The sequence below is a fragment of the Poecilia mexicana genome, unplaced genomic scaffold (assembly GCF_051168715.1).
Source record: "Poecilia mexicana isolate PSO_F unplaced genomic scaffold, ASM5116871v1 scaffold_23, whole genome shotgun sequence".
Lineage (NCBI taxonomy): Eukaryota > Metazoa > Chordata > Actinopteri > Cyprinodontiformes > Poeciliidae > Poecilia > Poecilia mexicana.
This window is the reverse complement of record NW_028263392.1, coordinates 14,478,284-14,497,500: the sequence shown is the minus strand read 5'-3', so window position 1 is coordinate 14,497,500 and position 19,217 is coordinate 14,478,284. Positions and strand designations below refer to the sequence as shown.

The following is a 19,217-nucleotide window of genomic DNA, read 5'->3' as shown; positions in this document are numbered from 1 at the left end:
GTTTTGAGTCATCAAGCCTCTGATGAATCACTATTAGTCATTTAGATTCTTGCGTTTGCTTATGGAGATTTTAAGTCACTCCTGTTGCTTTTTGAGCTTTCTTCCTTCTTTCTATGCTGAATCTGCTGCTCACTAATTATTTTTATTTCCAAAATGCTTTCATGCTCTAATTATAGTGACTTTGTGACTTCTTTAAATCTTTTATAAATTCTCTCACAGTTGATATTGTTCCAGTTCCAGGTGGTTTAATCATTTTAATGATAGCTGTAAATATAAGGTTGTTTATGTGAGGAGCTATTTTCTGATCTATAAGGTCAATGCACATCTTGGTGACTAAAATGGCACCATCTATTGACCGTATAACTGCACAATTTGACATTTTGACAATAATATGGAAATACGGTAATGTCAAAAAGCATTTTATTTTTCCAATAGGACGAGACATTTTTTTTAAAACCCAATAGAAACCCTTTTTCTACGACAGGAATCATGTTTATTAATGACTTATTGCATAAACAAATGTATTCACTTGTGATTTTTAATTAATTTTGAAATTAATTTCAAAATATTTCTAGAAAAAAATGGTCATTTCTGAGGCTGAAAAATTGAAAATTTGCAAGGAAAAAAATTAAACTTCAGAAATTTTCAAGAAAAAGTTTCAAAAGTCAAAAATGTTCAACTTTTGAAACTTGTTTTCTATGACAGGAAGCAATTAGAGAATTATGTTCATTAATGACTTATTGCAAGAACAGACGCATTCACTTGTGATTTTGCGTTTCTTGTTTAATGGAAACACAGCAATTGTGAAATTGTGTTTTTAGAAAAGCCGCTTATGAGGAATTCATTTTTATTGTGTTTTTTTTACTATTATTAACTGAAAGGTACTAGAAACTTTGAGTTAATTTAAAAGAAAATACATATTTCAGTGTGAAATAATACTGTACCAGTCACTGAAGAAGTCAGAATTTTAAAAATAAAGACAAACAAGGAAGATTTTTTACAACAGAATCAAAGACATAGTTGGAATAGAATAAAACAATGAACTTTATGACCAAACCATATGTGATTTTTAATTTTAATTATAATATTAATGAAAAACAGATTCTAATTTGACATTATATAAAATATTTCTTTGCGCTCTTGTTAAAATCTTTAAAAACAACTCAATTTAAAAGTTTGTTTTTGTTTGAGGTTTTATTGTTGAAAACAGGCCAGAATGACCTGATTGACCCGAGTGAATCGGTACAAATAATCAATGCACATTTATTCCTCTATCAGCTCAGCTGCAGCACAATCTGCATGCTGTGAACTTTTCTATCTGTTCATCTGATAACCGGCTGGTGCAACAGGACTGCACTCAGCAATCAGTTACACATAAAACAACTGAGCAACAGGAATATTAAACCAGCTATTTAGTGACAAGAGACTTATTTAAAATGCTTTTGTTGCACATAAACATAAACAAATTAAATGGGTTTCTTATTAATCATTTGTAGGTTAGATACCACATTTTATATATAAGAGTAAAAATGTTTGTAACAGGATCTTAAAATGTAATTTAAGGTAAAATGTTGTGGGTGTTTATGTGAGTTAAAGAATGCTGAATGTTTTTAAATTTTTAAAGATATTTCCTCTCAGGGAAACATTCGACTGATTTAATGCGAACTGAGTGGGATTAAAATTTAATATTATTATAACTTATGCAGGGCTAAGTCATTTTTTATCCATCTTTAAATGAGTACAATGGGTTTATATCATCTTATTTTTACTTTTAAACAAATAAGAGACACAAAGTGACATGGCTGCACACGGTTCTTACCTGTTCCCAGGAACAGCACCTGGTAGTTCCCGTCTGCAGCCGTGACCTGGTCCACCGCCACCGCCGTGTACCTGTAGCTGGCGCCGGTGCGGACCACCAGGGGTCTCCGTCCCACCGGGTAGATGGCGTTGAACATGACCGGATGGTTGCGGACAAAGTTCACCACGTCATCTGGGAATTCCTTCGTGGTGTGAATGTCGGGAGTGAAGGCTCCGCCGGGACACTGGAAACGCAGTTTATACAATACATAATATGAATAATATCACAGGTTTGAACCAATAAAATCTCTCCTATTATCCATGGAGTCATTTAGTTTGATTTCCATAACAGAACTCAAAGTATCAATAATATTTACTTAGATCTGTTTTTTCTTCATCTTAGACTGGAAATTATCTTGCAAAAACAAAATCTTCTCAAGTATTTTTGTTTAATTTCGTGTGCATACTTCGTAGCTAACTTAAAGTATCATTTCAGCAAAATATAGGAGCCAACAATTCCTTAATACTGATGAAAAAGTACAAGTTCAACTGGCAGATTATTTCAAGAAAGAAAGTAAAAGAATAATAATAGTTTCTTACTGAAAAGTTGTAAGTTAGTCCACTTGAAATAACAAAAAATAAGACATTAGCAGCAGAAATTAGACCTAAAATACTTAAGATTTTGTATTTTTGCAGTGTAGTTTATAAAAAATTATGAGAAAAAATAAAATAAAGTATATTCAAAAGGTCATGTAATAACTGTAAAGGTCGCAACCCTCTGATTTAGGTTCAACGTCACAAAGTGCTGCAGGTTTTTAACTCCAACATGTCTGACTTGTTCGACCTTTTTCTAATTTCCTCTAACTTTTAGAATCTTATTGGCTGTTAGTTTTTGTTTTACCACATCATCAGGATCTTGTGGTGACTCAGTTGCTTTTCTATCTTTCCACCCTGGCATTGTGTTGATGAAAACTCCTCCGTTCATATAAACTCACGAAGCAAATTAAATTAGTCAGATTTCCCTTTAAAGTCCCATACAAGCAGTGATGATGCACTTATAGATATAAAACTATTAATAATCACACATATATGGAAAATATGTTATTTTATATTTCATAGATTGTTTCTTCCTTTCTTCCTCACAAAGTTTTCAATTATTATGAAATTTTACGCTGCACTGATCTGGAACAAACTCCCAGAAAACTGCAAAAAAAACCGAAACACAGATGATGGCGTTTGACAAAATGTGATGTTTATTGCCTGTGTTATAAATTTAAACTGTCCTGCTGCTTAAATGTCCCATACAAATAAACTTGTAAAGGATTATTTTGTTTTTTAAACTACAAATAGCCATGATGAGAAAGCGTTTTACCGTGCCGGGCCTCGGGTAGGGGATGCGGCCCTGGAAGGCCACCCACTGGAAGTTGGGTCCGTCTCTGTGAGCGAACGGCCCGTTGAACACGGTCAGGATGTCCGCCATGTTGTACGCACACACTGCTGACCCTTTGAAGACGGAGCTGCAGGAATAAAGCGCATGTATTAAATTAAAAACCGCAGCCGGTAAAAAAATCCCCTGCTGTTCTTCATTTAACAACAACGTCTCAGAGGATGTGCGAGCGAAAAAAAAGCCTGAAAGGAAGCGTTGTCAGACGCCACTGAAGGCAGATCACCTACTTCCTCTTAAATATGGGATGTGGCTTGGCTCAGATATTAAAAGCAGCTCATAAAATAACATATTTGGTGGGAAAAAGAAACTGAATCTTACTGTGGAGAGTCGGAGGAAACAATATCGATGGTTTCTACGTTACGGTAAACTCTCTATGAACCTGCTGTGAATATCAGAAAACACCAAATATGGATCAAGTGACTTATTTTTTTCTACAAGCAATGCGATTTTTTCCTCAGTTTTTAGTTTAAATCTGAGCTGTTCAGTTTATTATGTGCATGTCTTAGTTTTATACTATCATAATAAGTTCTGGTTTAATTTAACAATTCCTTTTTCTTTATTAGGAAACCCTTTCACTTAGACCAGGGATGTCAAACTCATTTTTTTGGGGCCTAATCAAGATCATGGATGTTCTTAAAGGGTCGGTTGTGCCAGAATGTAATGATAAAACCCATTAACAAACTGTTAAAACATTAATAAACAGCTGCACTCAATAAGAACTTCTTAAGATTAAATAACATTCGGCATATTTTGAAACTAAAGGAGTTAGTGAGTCTTTGTCTTTTTGCAATCAAAATCACCGATTTGTGGAACTAATTCAGAAATATCTGCTAAATATTTTGTAATATTTGTGCATCATTGTAAATGTGACTTCTTGTTTGAGAACAGATTTTTACTTGACATCAAATAAAGTTGAGGAAGCAGAGCAGCAGAAGTAAGAAATACTGCCACCTGCAGGTGGGAATTAGCATCACACATGTAAAAAAAGTGTGGGGATCTGTAGATGATGCAGAAATCACAAAGACTGATATTAAGCACACAACTATTATGTTAAAGGGTTTATTTATGCCACACAAACTCTGTTAAACGATGCAATAGAGCAACGTGATGCGATGGAAGGCCTCCTCTTGTTATCCACTCGGTAATTAACAAAACCTCAGAGAAATGCTACAGCATCAGCCTCACCTTGTGGATGTAAAGACTCCAAACACCAGCAAGCCTTTGGGCTGATCCGTCTCCAGCAAAAACACGCTCTCTGTAAGGACAAACAGATGAACATTCCCAAACGTTTCCCTCCGCAGCCTTCAAGTCTCCAGCGAGTTCTGGACGCAGTGAAAGCTTTCCTGTCTCGACAAGAAGGGAACCGCTAGTGTGCTCAGGAAATAAGAACAAGCTCAGCAAAGGCAATATTGTTCACAGATCCGACGATCTTAAATCAGAATCCAGGTTAAACATCGGATGGTCGGTGGGGTGTTTATGGAAAAATGAACTGCTGGAAGACTTTAAACTGTGAAGGCAGGAGTTTAAAAGTAATGACGGATTCGGTTTTTGGCCGACGGCAAAGGATGTTGGAGAGTGTCTGACCGCAAAAACACAAAACTGGCTTTTCAGCAGGATACACACTGCAAAAACATAAAATCTTACCAAGTAATTATGGTCTAGTTTCTGGTTTTCTGCAAATAAGACAAAACTAACTTACAAGTAACTTTTCAGCAAGATATAGAAGCTTGTTTTCAGTAAATAGTTCCTTAATATCGATGAAAAACTATTAGTTCTATTGGCAGATCATATAATAGGTTAAATAATCTGCCAATAAAACTAGAACTTTTTCACCAATATAAAGGAATTATTGGCTCCAAATAAGATCCTATATCTTGCTGAAAATGTACTTTTAAGTTAGTTTAGAAACTAAACCAAAAATACTGAGCTTTTTTGAGTCAATAATTCTCTTATATTGAGCAAAAGTACTAATTTTCCTAGCAGTTTTTATTCACTTACAAGAGGAATAAGTCGTTTTTAATCAATATTAGGGAATGACCGACTTCTATATTTTGTTAGAAAGTTACTTTTAAGTTAGTGTTGTCTTGTTTCAAGTGTACAAAAATATTTGGATTAGAAATTAGACCAAAAATGCTACAGTTACAGAACATAAAGTGTCGTTTTCACCCACCCAGTTCATCAAAGTGTGTTTCGGTGCCGTCGTCCTCCAGAACCGAACACACCATCCTGGCTTTCAGGAAGGTGGTCCACTTGTTGACGAGGCTGCGCTGCCCTCCGGTGTCATTCTGCAGACAGAAGCTGCAGATGGAAACTCCGACCCGCGAATTAAAGAGTGGATTTACTCTGATACTTACAGGACACACTCTGGCCACCATGGTGTGGATGTTTTTAGTGTTCCCGTCGTTATCAGTCAACCTCTCGCGGAAGAAAAAATACAACTTGGCATCGTTTGGGTCAGTCCCGTCTGGAATGAGCTGGGCATCAATGAAAACTGGTTCTGAATAAAACAGAATAACAGGGATTTCTATTATTTGACACACCGATTAAAGGCGATTTCTTGCTTTGTTTAGTTTTCTCACCACTGAGCCACTTGGAGTTGTGCTGATCTGTTCGCACTGCATTTCTCTTGGTCAGGCTCCTGAAGATGGCAGCATCTGTCCCCATAAAGTCGATGTACATGCCTGAGAACAGCTCCTGATCTGCAGCAACGCACAGGCACCAGATTATTCCAACAAGTCAGAATAATAAATACAAAGCAGAAATGGATACCCAGAGTGAAACATGCCAATGTTTTCCATCATGAATGTTTTCATTTGCCAAAAATGACTTTATTATGCAGCAAAACACCTTTTCAGCCTGAAAGTTTGGGGTTTTATGAAGGATATGAACACAAACCAGTGCTTACTTGTGAACGAAAAAGGAAAATAATAAAAAAAATCTGGTTAAATCTCAACTTTGACTGGGACTAATGATGCAAAATTTATATATTTTTTTTGTATTTCTATTTAGGTTTCTGCTGCTTCAGTCTTTTCTAAAAACAATCTGCTTTTTTTAAAATCCACACAGCAGAAAACTAATAGATTATATGAATAGTACAAACATAGAAATGCTTCTTAAATTAAATTTCCTCAGATTATTATTGCACAGAGACAGCATGGCAATAGTGAGATTAGAGCAATTCTGATTTAAGATCGTTCCTATCTTTTTAGCATAGAAGCAGCATTCAGCTTCTATACAACACAAATCTGGAACAAACCTCCAGAAAACTGAAAAACAATTGAAACTCTGACTTTCTTTACATAAACACTAAAAACCTATGTGACTAGAGTTGATTTTGAGCCATGAGCTAAATATTAATCACAAGATCTGATGTGTATTGATGGCACGTGGCTAAATGTAATGTTTATTGATTTTCTCAAATGTTGACTATGTGATGTCTTCTGTAACTTTGTATTTTTGTGACGTAAAGTACTTTGAAATGCCTTGTTGCTGAAATGTGCTACACAAATAAACTTGATTGATTGATTGATGTAGCCAGAGTTACAATGGCAATGATCAAAGCATATTTAGGTCATGAAATGGTCCAGTCAAAGCCCAAATTCAAATACTATTGAGAAATTGTTGCTGTTTAGACACTCTATTCAAGTTATTTCTCGAATATGAATGGGCAAAAAATCTCTAAATGTGCAAAAAGCCCAAGTTTTACAGTGTATTAACTTGAATAAAAATGCACATCTATCATGTCAAATCTCAAAATACAAGAAAGTTTGAAATTATAGCATGACAAAAAAGCTCAGTTTGTTTGGATATTTTGCAAGGCAATGATTAAACCTCACACACAAGCTGGGTTTGCTAAAAAAGCTTTGATGCCGATGGCACGTGGACGGTCACAGAGGGTCTAAAACCTGCTGATTAACAAATTAAAAAGTGATTTAATTAAACCCAGAAGCTTGGTTATATCCTCTGCCTTCATTCCTTCCTTCCTTCGCCCTGCAGGTTATTCCACTCTGGATCACCGTTTCGTGTGAGGCTCCTCTCCTGGCTCGAAAGCTGCTGGCACGGCAATGCTCAGGTGTCGGAAAGCCGAGCTACGGTGCAAAGTGTCGCCTAAAACGCAACCCAATACCCCTCGACCAATCAGATCAAAGGACTCGATGAGTTCAACTAGACGAAGACATCAACTCCAAGGACTGTTGGCATTTGGTTGGAAATTTAAGTTAGGAACAAAAAAAAAACTATCAAAATGGTGGAAAACTTTGTAAAAATATAAATGTAGAACTAGAATCACTTGTTTATACACATTTTAGAGGAAGATGTGGTCATTTGTGTAAAAAGAATTTGATAAATAAGGAAATTATTAAAAAAAAAACAACCAAACTTTAAACCTCAATTACTCATTAAAGGTTTACAGAAACATTTACAAATTGGTCAACCAAAAGCACATAATTTAACACAAACAGACTGTTTTTAAGTCATTACATCTGCAGATCGAGCTTTTAGACTTAAGACTGTTTCTCTTGTTTCAAACGTCTGTTACAATTTTTAATATTAAAACTAAACTTGCATCTGATTTTGTGTTTGCTACTGGCCTGAAAAAATGTAAATAAATATGAAGTTGTGTCAACAGGCCATATAAGGCTGAAGCCACATATTTATGTACATAATGTGTCACTGTTCAACATTTTACCAGACTGAACTGACTTTTCCTGTTTCTGGCCTCTTAAAATCAGTTATTTTTTTTCTCATTTTTAAATGCAGAGAACTTTTTTGATACCACACGGGTACAAACTAGTATTGATATGTGTTTTAACACTTTTGGATGTATTACAAGTAAACACCTGAAATGCACAGCTTTACTGTGTCACAACAAGGGAAAAAAATCTAAAAAAATTGGCAAATATTTCAGGAAGGTGTGGGCTTTCACAAACCTCACCGGTTGCAATTTTCCGATGCCTGAAGGCGCCAAAAACAACAAATATAAACAACATGGGCATATTTTATGATCCAGACAAGAAAATGTGCAAAACAAAAACAACAAACCTCACAAAGAGGCTAAATTAAGGCGATGAGATTTATTATCCACAGTGAAACTGATCCTGTATTGTAACATCAAAAAGCTAATCAAAAGTTATTAAAAACAGATTAAATTACTCTCTAGACACATCTTGTCTGATTAAACTAAATTTTATGTTTCAAGTCATAATGACCTCTTTATTTTATTTCTCCAAATGATAAAGTCTGAGAAATCCATCTTAATGTGAAGCATGGAGGTGGCAGCATCATGCTGTGGGGGTGTTTTGCTGCACTTCACACAACAGAAAACATCACGAGGACAGAAAACTGATTGGAAATATTTAGAGAAAATCTCAAGACAGGAAGTGAATATAAAAATGTTGAAGAAATCAAGAAAAATGTAACCAATTAATGAGATAATTCTGAGTAATTTACTTCAGTTTAGACTTACTATAAGCATTTTATTTATTTAGGAGTCTAATTCAAAACAAATGAGGCAGACTTCTGAGTAGCTGCAGGTCTGAAAAACATCTTAATGCCTGAACTCTGACGACAGCATTTCTGCTGTCTGTCCCATCTGGACAAAAAGCAGCACAAGCAAATTCCTGACAACCCGCTAACCGCCTGCAGGCGAAACTGATCACTGTTTTTATTGACATTAATGGAAGATAACGAAACGAAGATGAAGGAAAGCACCTACTGATCATGACAGAGACTGTGTTGACTTGAGGATTGAAGGAGCACCTCCCTTTTCCTGATTCCATCTCCGAGTCGACGTAAAACACTTGCTCCTGTTGCAAAGAAACAGAGAAAGACAGAGAATGTGACGGGATTTTTCTGCAACGGCTTCATTCGTTTACAGCCAGATTTTCCTTCCATTTGGTTTAAATAACGCACAGAGACCCAGACCTTCGTCAGTTTACCTTAACCGGCCCATAAGGGACACTAAAATAACATTCCACTTTTGTGCAGACAAGGAATTTCCCTGCTGATGTGTTGGACGGCCGTCTTTCCAACTCAGGCGGATTTGCTGCCAAACTGTAACACCCTGCTAGTGGCAGAGGCTCGACAGGCCAAGAGCAACCTGGGTGAATGATAGCACTTCCTGTCCCATCCATTAGGATGCGGCTCGCCGGATGACATCAGTTAGGAAGTATTAATCCAGGAAAATGTGTGTGTTTGCCAAAAGCTTATGGAGGTGGACGCAGTGCAGCTGGCAGATTCCTGGAACGGAGATTAAAAACGACTCCTGCTGAATGTTTTAGTTATCTACCGGGACTTGACCTGGATGTTTGATTGTGGTAAGATTTTAGAGGTAAAATAATAAATTCTACCATCTATTTCATGTGGATTTATAATATGACACCATATAAAGACAAAGAGTCACATTTAACACCTTGGATTGACCATTTAGTGCAAAGTTTTCTCTCCCAGTTGATGTTGGCTTCAAGAAAAAAGGTAAAGTGGGAATACAAGCTGTGCAACAAATGGTTTCCAATTTCTTTAATGCAAACAGATGTCATATTGTTATATCTGTAAAATATTATTAAGGATGTTGTCATTTGAGGTTATGTTTGAAGCTTCGTAAGGAGGAATAAAGGGCTTTTTAGTGTTATGACTAGAGGTTAGATTGGATGGATTGTTCCAAAAGTTGGTATCAGTACTTTAGTAGAGCACTTCTTAAAGTTTGGTTTAATTTTTGTATAAGTTTTCAATGACCATAAAAAAAAGACATTGCTTTGATTTTGCTCTCAAATGTTAATTTTTGCACTTAATTTGGAAAACAATACACATTTGTGTTTTTCCCTATTGCTTTATCAAGTCAATATGCTGTTACAGTATTTTGCAGACACCCATAAACTTTGTCTTAATTCATTCAGTAGTTGGAAACAATGCTATATAAATCAAATATGACAGGAAAGATAATTTGGGGTCTCTGTCTCTTTAAAGACTGGTGCTCTTTCTGTAACTCCGCCTTCAGGAAGTCATCACAACAGGTATGTTTTTGATGAAGAAATAACATAAAATAATGTAAAGTAAAAAAAAAGCCTATTTTACATAATACTGCCCATTTAAAAGACATTGTTTCTGGTTTTTCCCATTTTAATTGTGGCTAAAGTTGACTTAGATGTTCTCAAACACTCAAATTAGCTTGAAAAAACACAATCTTTTAATTACATTTATAATTATGAATTGTTTGGGGAGACAGTACAGTTTTGTAAAAGGCGATCTCTGATTGCTTCATTTTAAAGTGTTTCTCTGTTCTTAAGAACTAAAAATATTAGTCCCACTTCAACGAAAAGCAGAGACTAATGGTGTCATATTTCTCCGTTTTAAGTTATATTATATTGTCACAACCCTCATTATTTTGTCAAGCTTTTCAAAGTGGAACATTTGGTGTCATAACCAACAAAGAGAGACGATAAAAAGGGATTTTATGCCATTGTTTAAATCAAGATATTAGATACTTTATATTGGAATTACATGTTGATTTCAGACACCGGAGACATTGGGGTTAAAGAAACACTTGGTAATTAGACTTAGAATGAATGAATCTCAACTAAAAAAAAAGTTATTTATTTGTCAAGCTGCCAAACAACTTGTCATCTCCATTATATTGAATTTCAAAACACCACAACAAGCTGGGACACCGAACAAACGACCAAGCGGGCAGTTCTGAACTTTCCGCTACAGATCTCTTTTCATGAAGCAGTGACATGATTAAGCTGCGAGCTGGAGAACAGAGCAGACTGGCTTTCAAACCCAAAACCCAAATGACAAAAGGCTCCGAGTGAAGACAGACTCCGGTTTTAACTCCGTATTAACGTTTGGCAGCTAATGTTGTTCTGTTCAGCTCGCTGCGGCGTTTCCATTACAAATGTGCGAAAAATATCGTCGATATTCCGTGAATGTCGAAAAACACAATTTCGCAATTTGATTATTTCCATGAAATACGAAATGTTCACGAGATAAGTCATTACAAAAACATACCGCGCCACGATCCTTCAGCTACTTCCTGTTTTCTTCTTCTTCGTGGTTCGAGCCAGAGGCGACATCCGGCTGTTGATCACGTGACTCGTGTGACACAAAAAAGTGTTTCTATTGTAGTTTTCCGGAATAAACAAATTTTGATACGACCAAAACACTACCATGAGCCATCTTAGATAGAACAAAAGGAAAAATACATTTCTGCCTAAAAAAAATGGAAACTTTGAGTTTATTTTTTTAAAATAGCTTAAAAAAAAAAAAAAAACTTTAAATTTTGTGATTAATCTCAGAAATGTTCTAGAAAATGGTGAACATTTCTGAGTTTCAAAAGCTGAATAAAATCCTCTTTAAAAAAAAAATTTCTAACAATCTCAGAATTTCTTAATTTTTGGCAGAAATGAACTCTTTTCTCTATCTGCAATGGCACAATGCCGTCGTAAAAAAAGAAGAAGAAAAAACCCTCAGCAAGTCCTAACTGGCGCGTTTTCATAGAGCGATTTATTTTCAAAATGTCAAGTTGCACAGTTATACAGTCAATGGAAACACAGTGAGTACTTTTCTGCTGGAGGGCTTCTCTGTCTTTTCTTCTGGTCGGATATGAGTGACGAGAAAAGCGCAGACCTCCAGTTTCTTCTTCTTCTACTCCCTTATCTCACCCAGCATCAAACTGACAACATGAAAACTTGGCACGTATGCAGTTACGGAATCTAAAAACATACGGCAATGCTTAGCTTTACTAATGCTGCGATGTGATTATAGCAATTTCAAATGCACTAGTTGTCAAACAATTCCTACAGCTCCAGATGTAGTGTTATCCCACAGCCAAAAGTCTGGAAGGGTATTCTTAATAGCCAGTGTTTTTTACTCACTCAGCTGCGGTTGACTAGTTTATTTCCATAATGAAGAGAATCCATCATTTTGAACCCACCTCTGGTCTTCGGCCTCTGTTGATGTACACACAGACGGGGCTGTAGGCTCCACTGCCACACATAAACAGATGAGTTCTGTTGTAAGGCTGCACCACACGGACAAAATTCCCACAGCCGTGCTGGAAAGTGAAACAAAAGACAAGAAAAGTCCAACATGAAAGCGTTTCTTACAACTTTCCAAGCTGAAATAATGAATTTATTATGAACTGCCATGGTTCTCTTAAACACCTTCCAAAACATGAGGAACTAAATTAAATGGTTTTTTTCCTCTCGTAAATCAAATTCTGGATTTAAATGTTAAATTGCTGCTTTACCCTTGTGGCAAAACTTGGCACAGAAGTAATCCAATGAAATAGAGTGGGAAGAAAAAGGATCCTACACATTTTTTCCAAAATACTTCCTGGTTCTTTTAAACTCATTTTTAAATCGTTGAGATGAAAGTTTAGCAAATTAAAAACAAAAAGAAACCAAAGATTAAAAATAGATGGACGAATGTAATGACTGATTCTCTCATTTTTGTATTTTAGCCAGAGGTTTCTCATTTCTTGTATCTGAATAAAGGGGAATATCCTGCAATATTTATAACAGATGTTAAATACAAAAGTTTCTGCTGTGACAAAGTAAAATAAAAAATACTTTTTACTGTTTCCTCTCCCAGTTCTAGTCTGTAAAAACAACTTCTTGGACAGTCTGAAGGAATATCCTTTTCATAATGCCGTTTTTTTCTGCCGTTTTGAAATAAAAACAGTATTTATCTACATGATCTCAGGGGTTTCTTTCAAAAATATTTAAACATATTCGCTGCAGATCTCAGATTTTGCCAAACGTCCGTTACTCTGAATTGGGCCTTGTTTTAATTTTGGCAAGATGGATTTTAACATAATGTAATGTCGCTATTGCCGAGGTTTCCACTGGGGGTTTTTAACTGAAATAAATTTCGTCATCAGAGCTGCTCTAAGAACTTTTATTCGCATCATCATCATACATGACAGCAAAGCACAAAAGCATCACTGCTTCCTTTTATAAGATCCCTGCCCAGATATTCTGTCTCTTTCTTGGATGTTTTTCCAGATATAAACACAAGGTGAACGACATTTCCACTGCACATTTATTGCTCCTGAATAATATTCCGCATGAGGCAGTATCTCAACCTTATCTCTGTTATGACTCGCTCGTGATAATATAAACCCAGCAGTGCTCACTGGTGTGGTATTGAGGCCAGTGGAAAAAGAGGATCAGCGAAACTCCCTGAATGATACAACCGCAGGCTGTTTCCGACATCAGGGTGTAAGGTTTAAAAAGTGACCTATAGAACCAGTTAAGGTAGGTCTATGGTCTACACAAAACATGTTTGTTACATTTTTTTGCACAACATTATTGTTAGATAATCAGATTTTATCCTTGAAAACAGAAGCAGAGCCTCCTGGACAGCCTACAAGAATGCAGCAAGTGCTTTCTGGATGGCAAGTCAACAACAAAACATTTGTCCTTTCCAGCAGCCATTGTACAATGCACACAGTGGTAAAACCAGCTGACTAAATGTGCTGGAGCTCAGCTTGGGTTGCTAGGTAACTGTCTGGGGTTGCTAGGTGACGGTAAGTGCCTGCTGATTTGTGACGCTACATTCTAGAAGTTTCTGAAAAGGCTCATTTTCCAGACCCCATAAAACATTAACATTTCCAAAAACTGTCTGGTTGGGTTTTTTTTTTTTTTTTTAAATGCTTGGGCCGTTTTTGGAAGCAGTAGAAACCAAATGGAAGCACAAAACGTGCAAAAAGCGAATTTTGCATAATAAAACCAGAAAGGTTGGTGTCATATCTTTCTTTCAGGCTTCTATGAAAAGAAATTTCAGAGAAAGCTGAAGAGTTTTAAAGCTGCCACCAGTAGCTGGTGCTGTGCACTTCAGATCAGCTGGCTGAAAGACGGCTGCTGCACTTCTCTATGGTTACAAAATGGATAAATTCAAAAGTGAGACCATCCTACCAGCCAGTTATCTAGTCTCACACCTTTTGGTTGAAATAACTTCAATTACAACCTTTTTAAAGATTTTCTTGCATATTTGGGCCGTTTATCAAAATAAATTGGAAAAACACACATTCATAATGTATCCTATGACTGCATGTCATGTTTTTTTGTTTTAAAATGTGTATCATGGTATATTTAGTCGATGATATCATAGCATGCTTAGATGAAGCTACATGAAAATCACTGCCAGGTTGTTGCCTCTTAACCAAACTCGGTAGCAGTGGGAGTGATCAACTTTGTTGGTAATTGAGCGTAAGCTTGCAGAAAACGTGCCGAGAAAGAGAGGGAGAGCGGAGCAAAGTGGGGGAGGACAAGAACACGAATCCAGGGAGTCGTCAGGAACTTGGACATGACTCCAGCTTTGGCAGCTGCTGCAGATCTTGGTCAGCGCGCAGAAATCCACCGAGAGCCATTAGTGAGCTGCAACTGAATATTTCACCGACTCACGCCCGTTTCTGTTATCCATCCTCATTTGGTTTATGACTGTCTATCTCCACAGAACCACATGAAGCCTGCTGCGGTCGCGTCTGATCAGAAGTACAGAGCCGCGTTTGTGCATGGAGCCTTATCTTGTTTTACTTTCCTCTTGTGTTTCCCTCTTGACTCCTTCACTCTGAATTCAACGCGATCACGTCGGGTTTTGATTTTTCCTCTGCTGCAAAAAATCTCACAACATAAAAGTCTTGCACAAAAATGGGAAAAAAAGCGATCAAAACCAACCTGACCAAAACATGAATTTACAGTTTTTTATGACATTTTATGAAAATTGAGTTCAATTGTACAAATCATGATCAGGAATGATTACAATTGGAACTATGGAATCAAGAAATCTACATGCAATAGTGTAAAATATCGTGAAAAGCATTACGATCTGAGCTAAAGAACAGATGAGAAACAAAACCAATATACTTTCAGAAAACCTTACAAAAAAAATCTGAAAACATTTTTATCTCCAAAGTGCTCCTACAAAAACCAATGATAAGACTGTTTTTTTTTTTGTTCTTGTCTGGGGCATCCTGCTCATCCTTGAAAACCCAAAACAATCCTGCAAAGAAGATAAAATTCCTCCACAGTAAAATCTGAAACTAGTTTCAGGCGTTAATTAGTTTTCCCCACATGGTCAGGTTGGTTTAGTTTGCATTTTTTCCTTTATAAGCGAAATCATCATTTAAAAACAGATTTTTTTCTATTTATTCAAGTTATTTCTGTCTTATTTTTGATATCTGAAAGATAAGAAACATTTTCCCGCAGCACAATAGAGATGGGAAGTAGGATTTAAGTTGAGCAAACAACAAAAGGGCTCTTTGAGGCAGTCGACCGTGGGAGGCTGAGACAGAAGCTGAGAAACAGCGACAGTAACAGGAAAAGTGATCAAAGAAGGCAGGAATTACAGTCAAACAGTAGAAAGTGGTAAGAAATTAAACTGACAGAGGAAACGGCAGCTCTGGGTGGAGATGGCTCACCCGAATATTTGAGAGCGCGTGTCAGCAGCACACATGCGCTTACTCACAAACGACGCACTTACTGGAAGCTGCTCTCCCTCTATTTTTGAAACAGCAAATGACAGCCTGGCTGTGCAAGTTAAGCTTCTGCTTGCTTTATTAAATTGGTTTAAAATGTGTGTTTCTTTGAGCTAAACCGTTGTTTCTGTTTATTCCCTTCTGCAACCATTTGAGGACAATCCAATTAAAGGAGAACAGATGCGGAGGAGACACAGGTCTTCTGAGGCTCGCCGGATGATTTCATTATAAATCCTGTTGCAGCTAACAAGAAGCAGGGTGCCTAATGAAATCTCTCCATCAGTCAGTTCTGGTTAATTTACGACCTTTGATATATATTCACTCCAACAGGCTTCAGTTATCTCCAGCTCATTAAAAGACGAACCAAGCAGGGACTCCAGTTGGTGCCTGGACATAAATCTTCTGCTGGCTACAAGTGTGTTTGGAGTTCGGACAAGCGAACAGATGCTGGAGAAGAATCCCTCAGGGTGGGGAGGCTTTATTTTGGGAGAACAGATTTGGGAACAGGTGACAAAAGCTTTGATTTTGATCTTGGCCATCGTGCCAGAGAAACACAAAGGCTGTCCAATCGGTGCTGGAAAAATGAAGTTAATATTCTAGTGACAGCCTCTGTGTTGGCCAGATTAGGGAAACTGAAGAAAAATAATTAAGACTTTTTCCCCTCAAAATTCTGACTTTTTTGTTATTCAGAGTTCTGCTTCTGCATCAATCTATGTCAAAATCCAAAGAAACAACCAAACATTCTCATAAAAATGTTTGACATAAAAAAGTCAAAATTAAAGTCAGAGTTCTGAATTCAATCTCAGAATTCTGACTTTTTTCCTTAAAATTCTGAATTTTTTCCTCAAAATTCTGAACTTTTTCCATCAAAATTCTGATTTTTTTCCTTAAAATTTTGACTTTTCCTATCAAAATCCAGATTTCTTTACTCAAAATTCTTTCTTTTTCTCCCCTCAAATTTCTGACCATTTCTCCTGAAAATTCACTTTTTCCCCCTCAAAATTATGACTTTTTTTAATCAAATTTCTAATTTTTAACAAATTTTGTACTTTTTCTTCCTCAAATTTCTAACTTTTCCCCCTCAATATTCTGACTTTTTCCCCTCAAAATCCTTTATCAAATTTCTGATTTTCTTTTTTCAAAATTCTGACTTTTTTCCTCAGAATTCTAATTCTGTGTCAACTTATGTCAAAATCCAAAGAAATAACCAAACATTCTCAGAAAAAAAAAGAATTGTGAATTTATTTTATCATATCACAGATTGCATCTGTGATATGATAAAATAAATTTACAATTCAATCAATCAAGGACACAAAACAAAATGTGTCAGGTTCTTAATATTGCATCTGCATACAGTTTATATCAAAACCTTAAACATAACTAACCTTTGATAAAGTGCTAAAAGTGAAACATGTAGATTTTTGCATGAGTTAAACTCGATGTTTCTCTGATTTGTTGCATTTGTTATCACTCCATATTGTCAAACCTAAAAAACAAAAAGTTACACATGAGGTTCTTACTGTAGAGTCCTTTCCTGCCATTTGACATTCTTGTATTTTGCTTGTAGATGCAGGCCAAAACAACTGTATGCAAAAAAACAAAACAAAACAGAGCAACGCATTAGATTGTAAAATAAAAACACAATTGACAGTTTTAAAATAATGCACTTTCATAACTCAGTGTGAGTAATTGCAGCTTTCATCTGCAGAGAATGTGTTTGGACCGCCGGAAAGGGGTTTAAAGGCCAAGCAAAAATGAATATATCATGCAATTTACTGGAGGAAAAGAAGTGGGTGCAGCGTGGGGCTCTCAGGGGAAAACCAAATGCTTTCCCATCTGTTTATCCACTTTATGCCTGTCAATTACACAGAAGATAATTCCTTCACTGCGTTCACAATTTGCTATAAGAGCACTTTGGCAGTTTCATGGCTTTTCCAAATAACCCTAAAATTGCACTGATTATGGCAAATATGAGGCAATTTGCATATAACCAACAATTATTATAATCAGCAGCAATTGTAGCAAATAGTTTTTTCCCGTTTTTGAATCTTGTTTTTGGGGTAATAAAGCCATGGACTGCAGAGGAGGAAGCGGTTTTCCTCGCGTGTTAACTCAAACCATCTGCTGACCTTAAGTGAGCCATGGGTGATGTTGTTGAGGTCCATGGAGAGAACATGGTCCTTGCAGCCCACGTACATCCTGTCCTGGTCCTCATCCATGTGCAGGATCCTGTAGTCCATGGCCTTATCAGATATACTGAAGTGTTCAAACGACTGCGACCCCTTCAGATCTGCAAGGAACAGAGAGACTGTAAAAAGAAACGTTCAAATAAACCGAGATGAAAGGAGCTTCTGAGGTAAATTCCTAATAAACAGATAAAAAAGGAGAAAACTTAATATTGAGGCTTTCAGGATTTGGCAGCTGTTCTTTAAATACGCCTTAAAACAGGAGAAACTACAGATGCCACTAGATACTGACTTGGCACAAACTGCAACTAAAGCAATCCCTCCATCTACAATATAGTACCAAGAAGTCAGTAGAGATATAAAAGCAAACCTTTTTTGTTCTGTCAAGCTCAAGTAACAACCTAATCTCTTCTGAATACAAGAAGCACATGAAGCAGGGAGCGTTCTTGACGCAGACAAGGCTGTAGTCATGACCACTTAAGGTGATTCCTAGACTAGATAAAGTCTACGGTTGGAGATAAAGTCAAGACGAAGCTCAAACAAGTTCAAAGCCAAGTAGAATCTGAGCCCAAAGAAATAAAACGGCAGCTTTATTATCCCTTAAGCTGCTGCTGAGTGCGGGAAAACTCGAGTCGAAGGGTTTAGGCAAGTTTCAAACGTGAGAGGAGAGCAAAATCGAAAAAAAGAGAGAGTACATATAGAGGGGACAGATTTCTGGACAGTGATTCATCACTGGTTCGTGGGAAATCCAGACCTCCAGATTATTTTAGGGAATCCTCCGAAAGATTTCTGACACGCTGATAAGGCGCCTCAAACTCAAGTAAGTTACGATGTGTTCCTAAAACTAAACATGTGGTTCATCTGACCCACGTGTGTCAAACTCGAGGCCCGAATCCGGCTCCCATACCCTTTGGTACCAGCTGTCAAGAAAGCAGTTTGCTTAAATATCATTTGATGAATCAAATCAAAGCAGTTTTTATCTATTTTCTATTAGATTTCATCAATCAGTGCATCCAGTTTCCTGCGAATTATTGTAGAAAAATCAACAAATCCCCACACTTTTTCATGCTAATGCATGATTGTGAGTTTTTCACAAAAATGGTGAAAAACATTTGGGTTTAAGTGATGCTGACAGCTGCCTCAACCTCAACTGCTGTCAGACAAGATTACATTATTTATACGGCGAGTAACAAAAAGTCACATTTACCGTCAGACATGAATATTTTTATATATAAGTACCTCAAACACTTTAATTTTTATTGCAAAAAAATCATAAAAACATTTGCGAAACCCTGGAGGGACTGAAAAGATT

General features: G+C 36.6%; 2 protein-coding genes across 2 annotated transcripts in view; both read right to left on the bottom strand.

Annotated features, from left to right (window-relative positions):
- Window positions 1-19,217, bottom strand: part of gnai1 (guanine nucleotide binding protein (G protein), alpha inhibiting activity polypeptide 1) — a 424,795-nt gene that overhangs the window by 44,044 nt on the left and 361,534 nt on the right. The gene's annotated exons all lie outside the window — the stretch shown is intronic.
- sema3c (sema domain, immunoglobulin domain (Ig), short basic domain, secreted, (semaphorin) 3C) overlaps window positions 1-19,217 on the bottom strand; it is a 47,810-nt gene that overhangs the window by 12,249 nt on the left and 16,344 nt on the right. The window contains exons 3-12 of the mRNA XM_015002716.2: window positions 17,849-18,009; window positions 17,240-17,302; window positions 12,174-12,293; window positions 8,958-9,048; window positions 5,824-5,943; window positions 5,599-5,741; window positions 5,415-5,529; window positions 4,430-4,499; window positions 3,170-3,314; window positions 1,820-2,042 (exon numbers count right to left, since the gene is read on the bottom strand). Coding sequence (XP_014858202.2) covers window positions 1,820-2,042; window positions 3,170-3,314; window positions 4,430-4,499; window positions 5,415-5,529; window positions 5,599-5,741; window positions 5,824-5,943; window positions 8,958-9,048; window positions 12,174-12,293; window positions 17,240-17,302; window positions 17,849-18,009 — 1,251 coding nt within the window. The remainder of the gene's footprint in view (window positions 1-1,819; window positions 2,043-3,169; window positions 3,315-4,429; window positions 4,500-5,414; window positions 5,530-5,598; window positions 5,742-5,823; window positions 5,944-8,957; window positions 9,049-12,173; window positions 12,294-17,239; window positions 17,303-17,848; window positions 18,010-19,217) is intronic.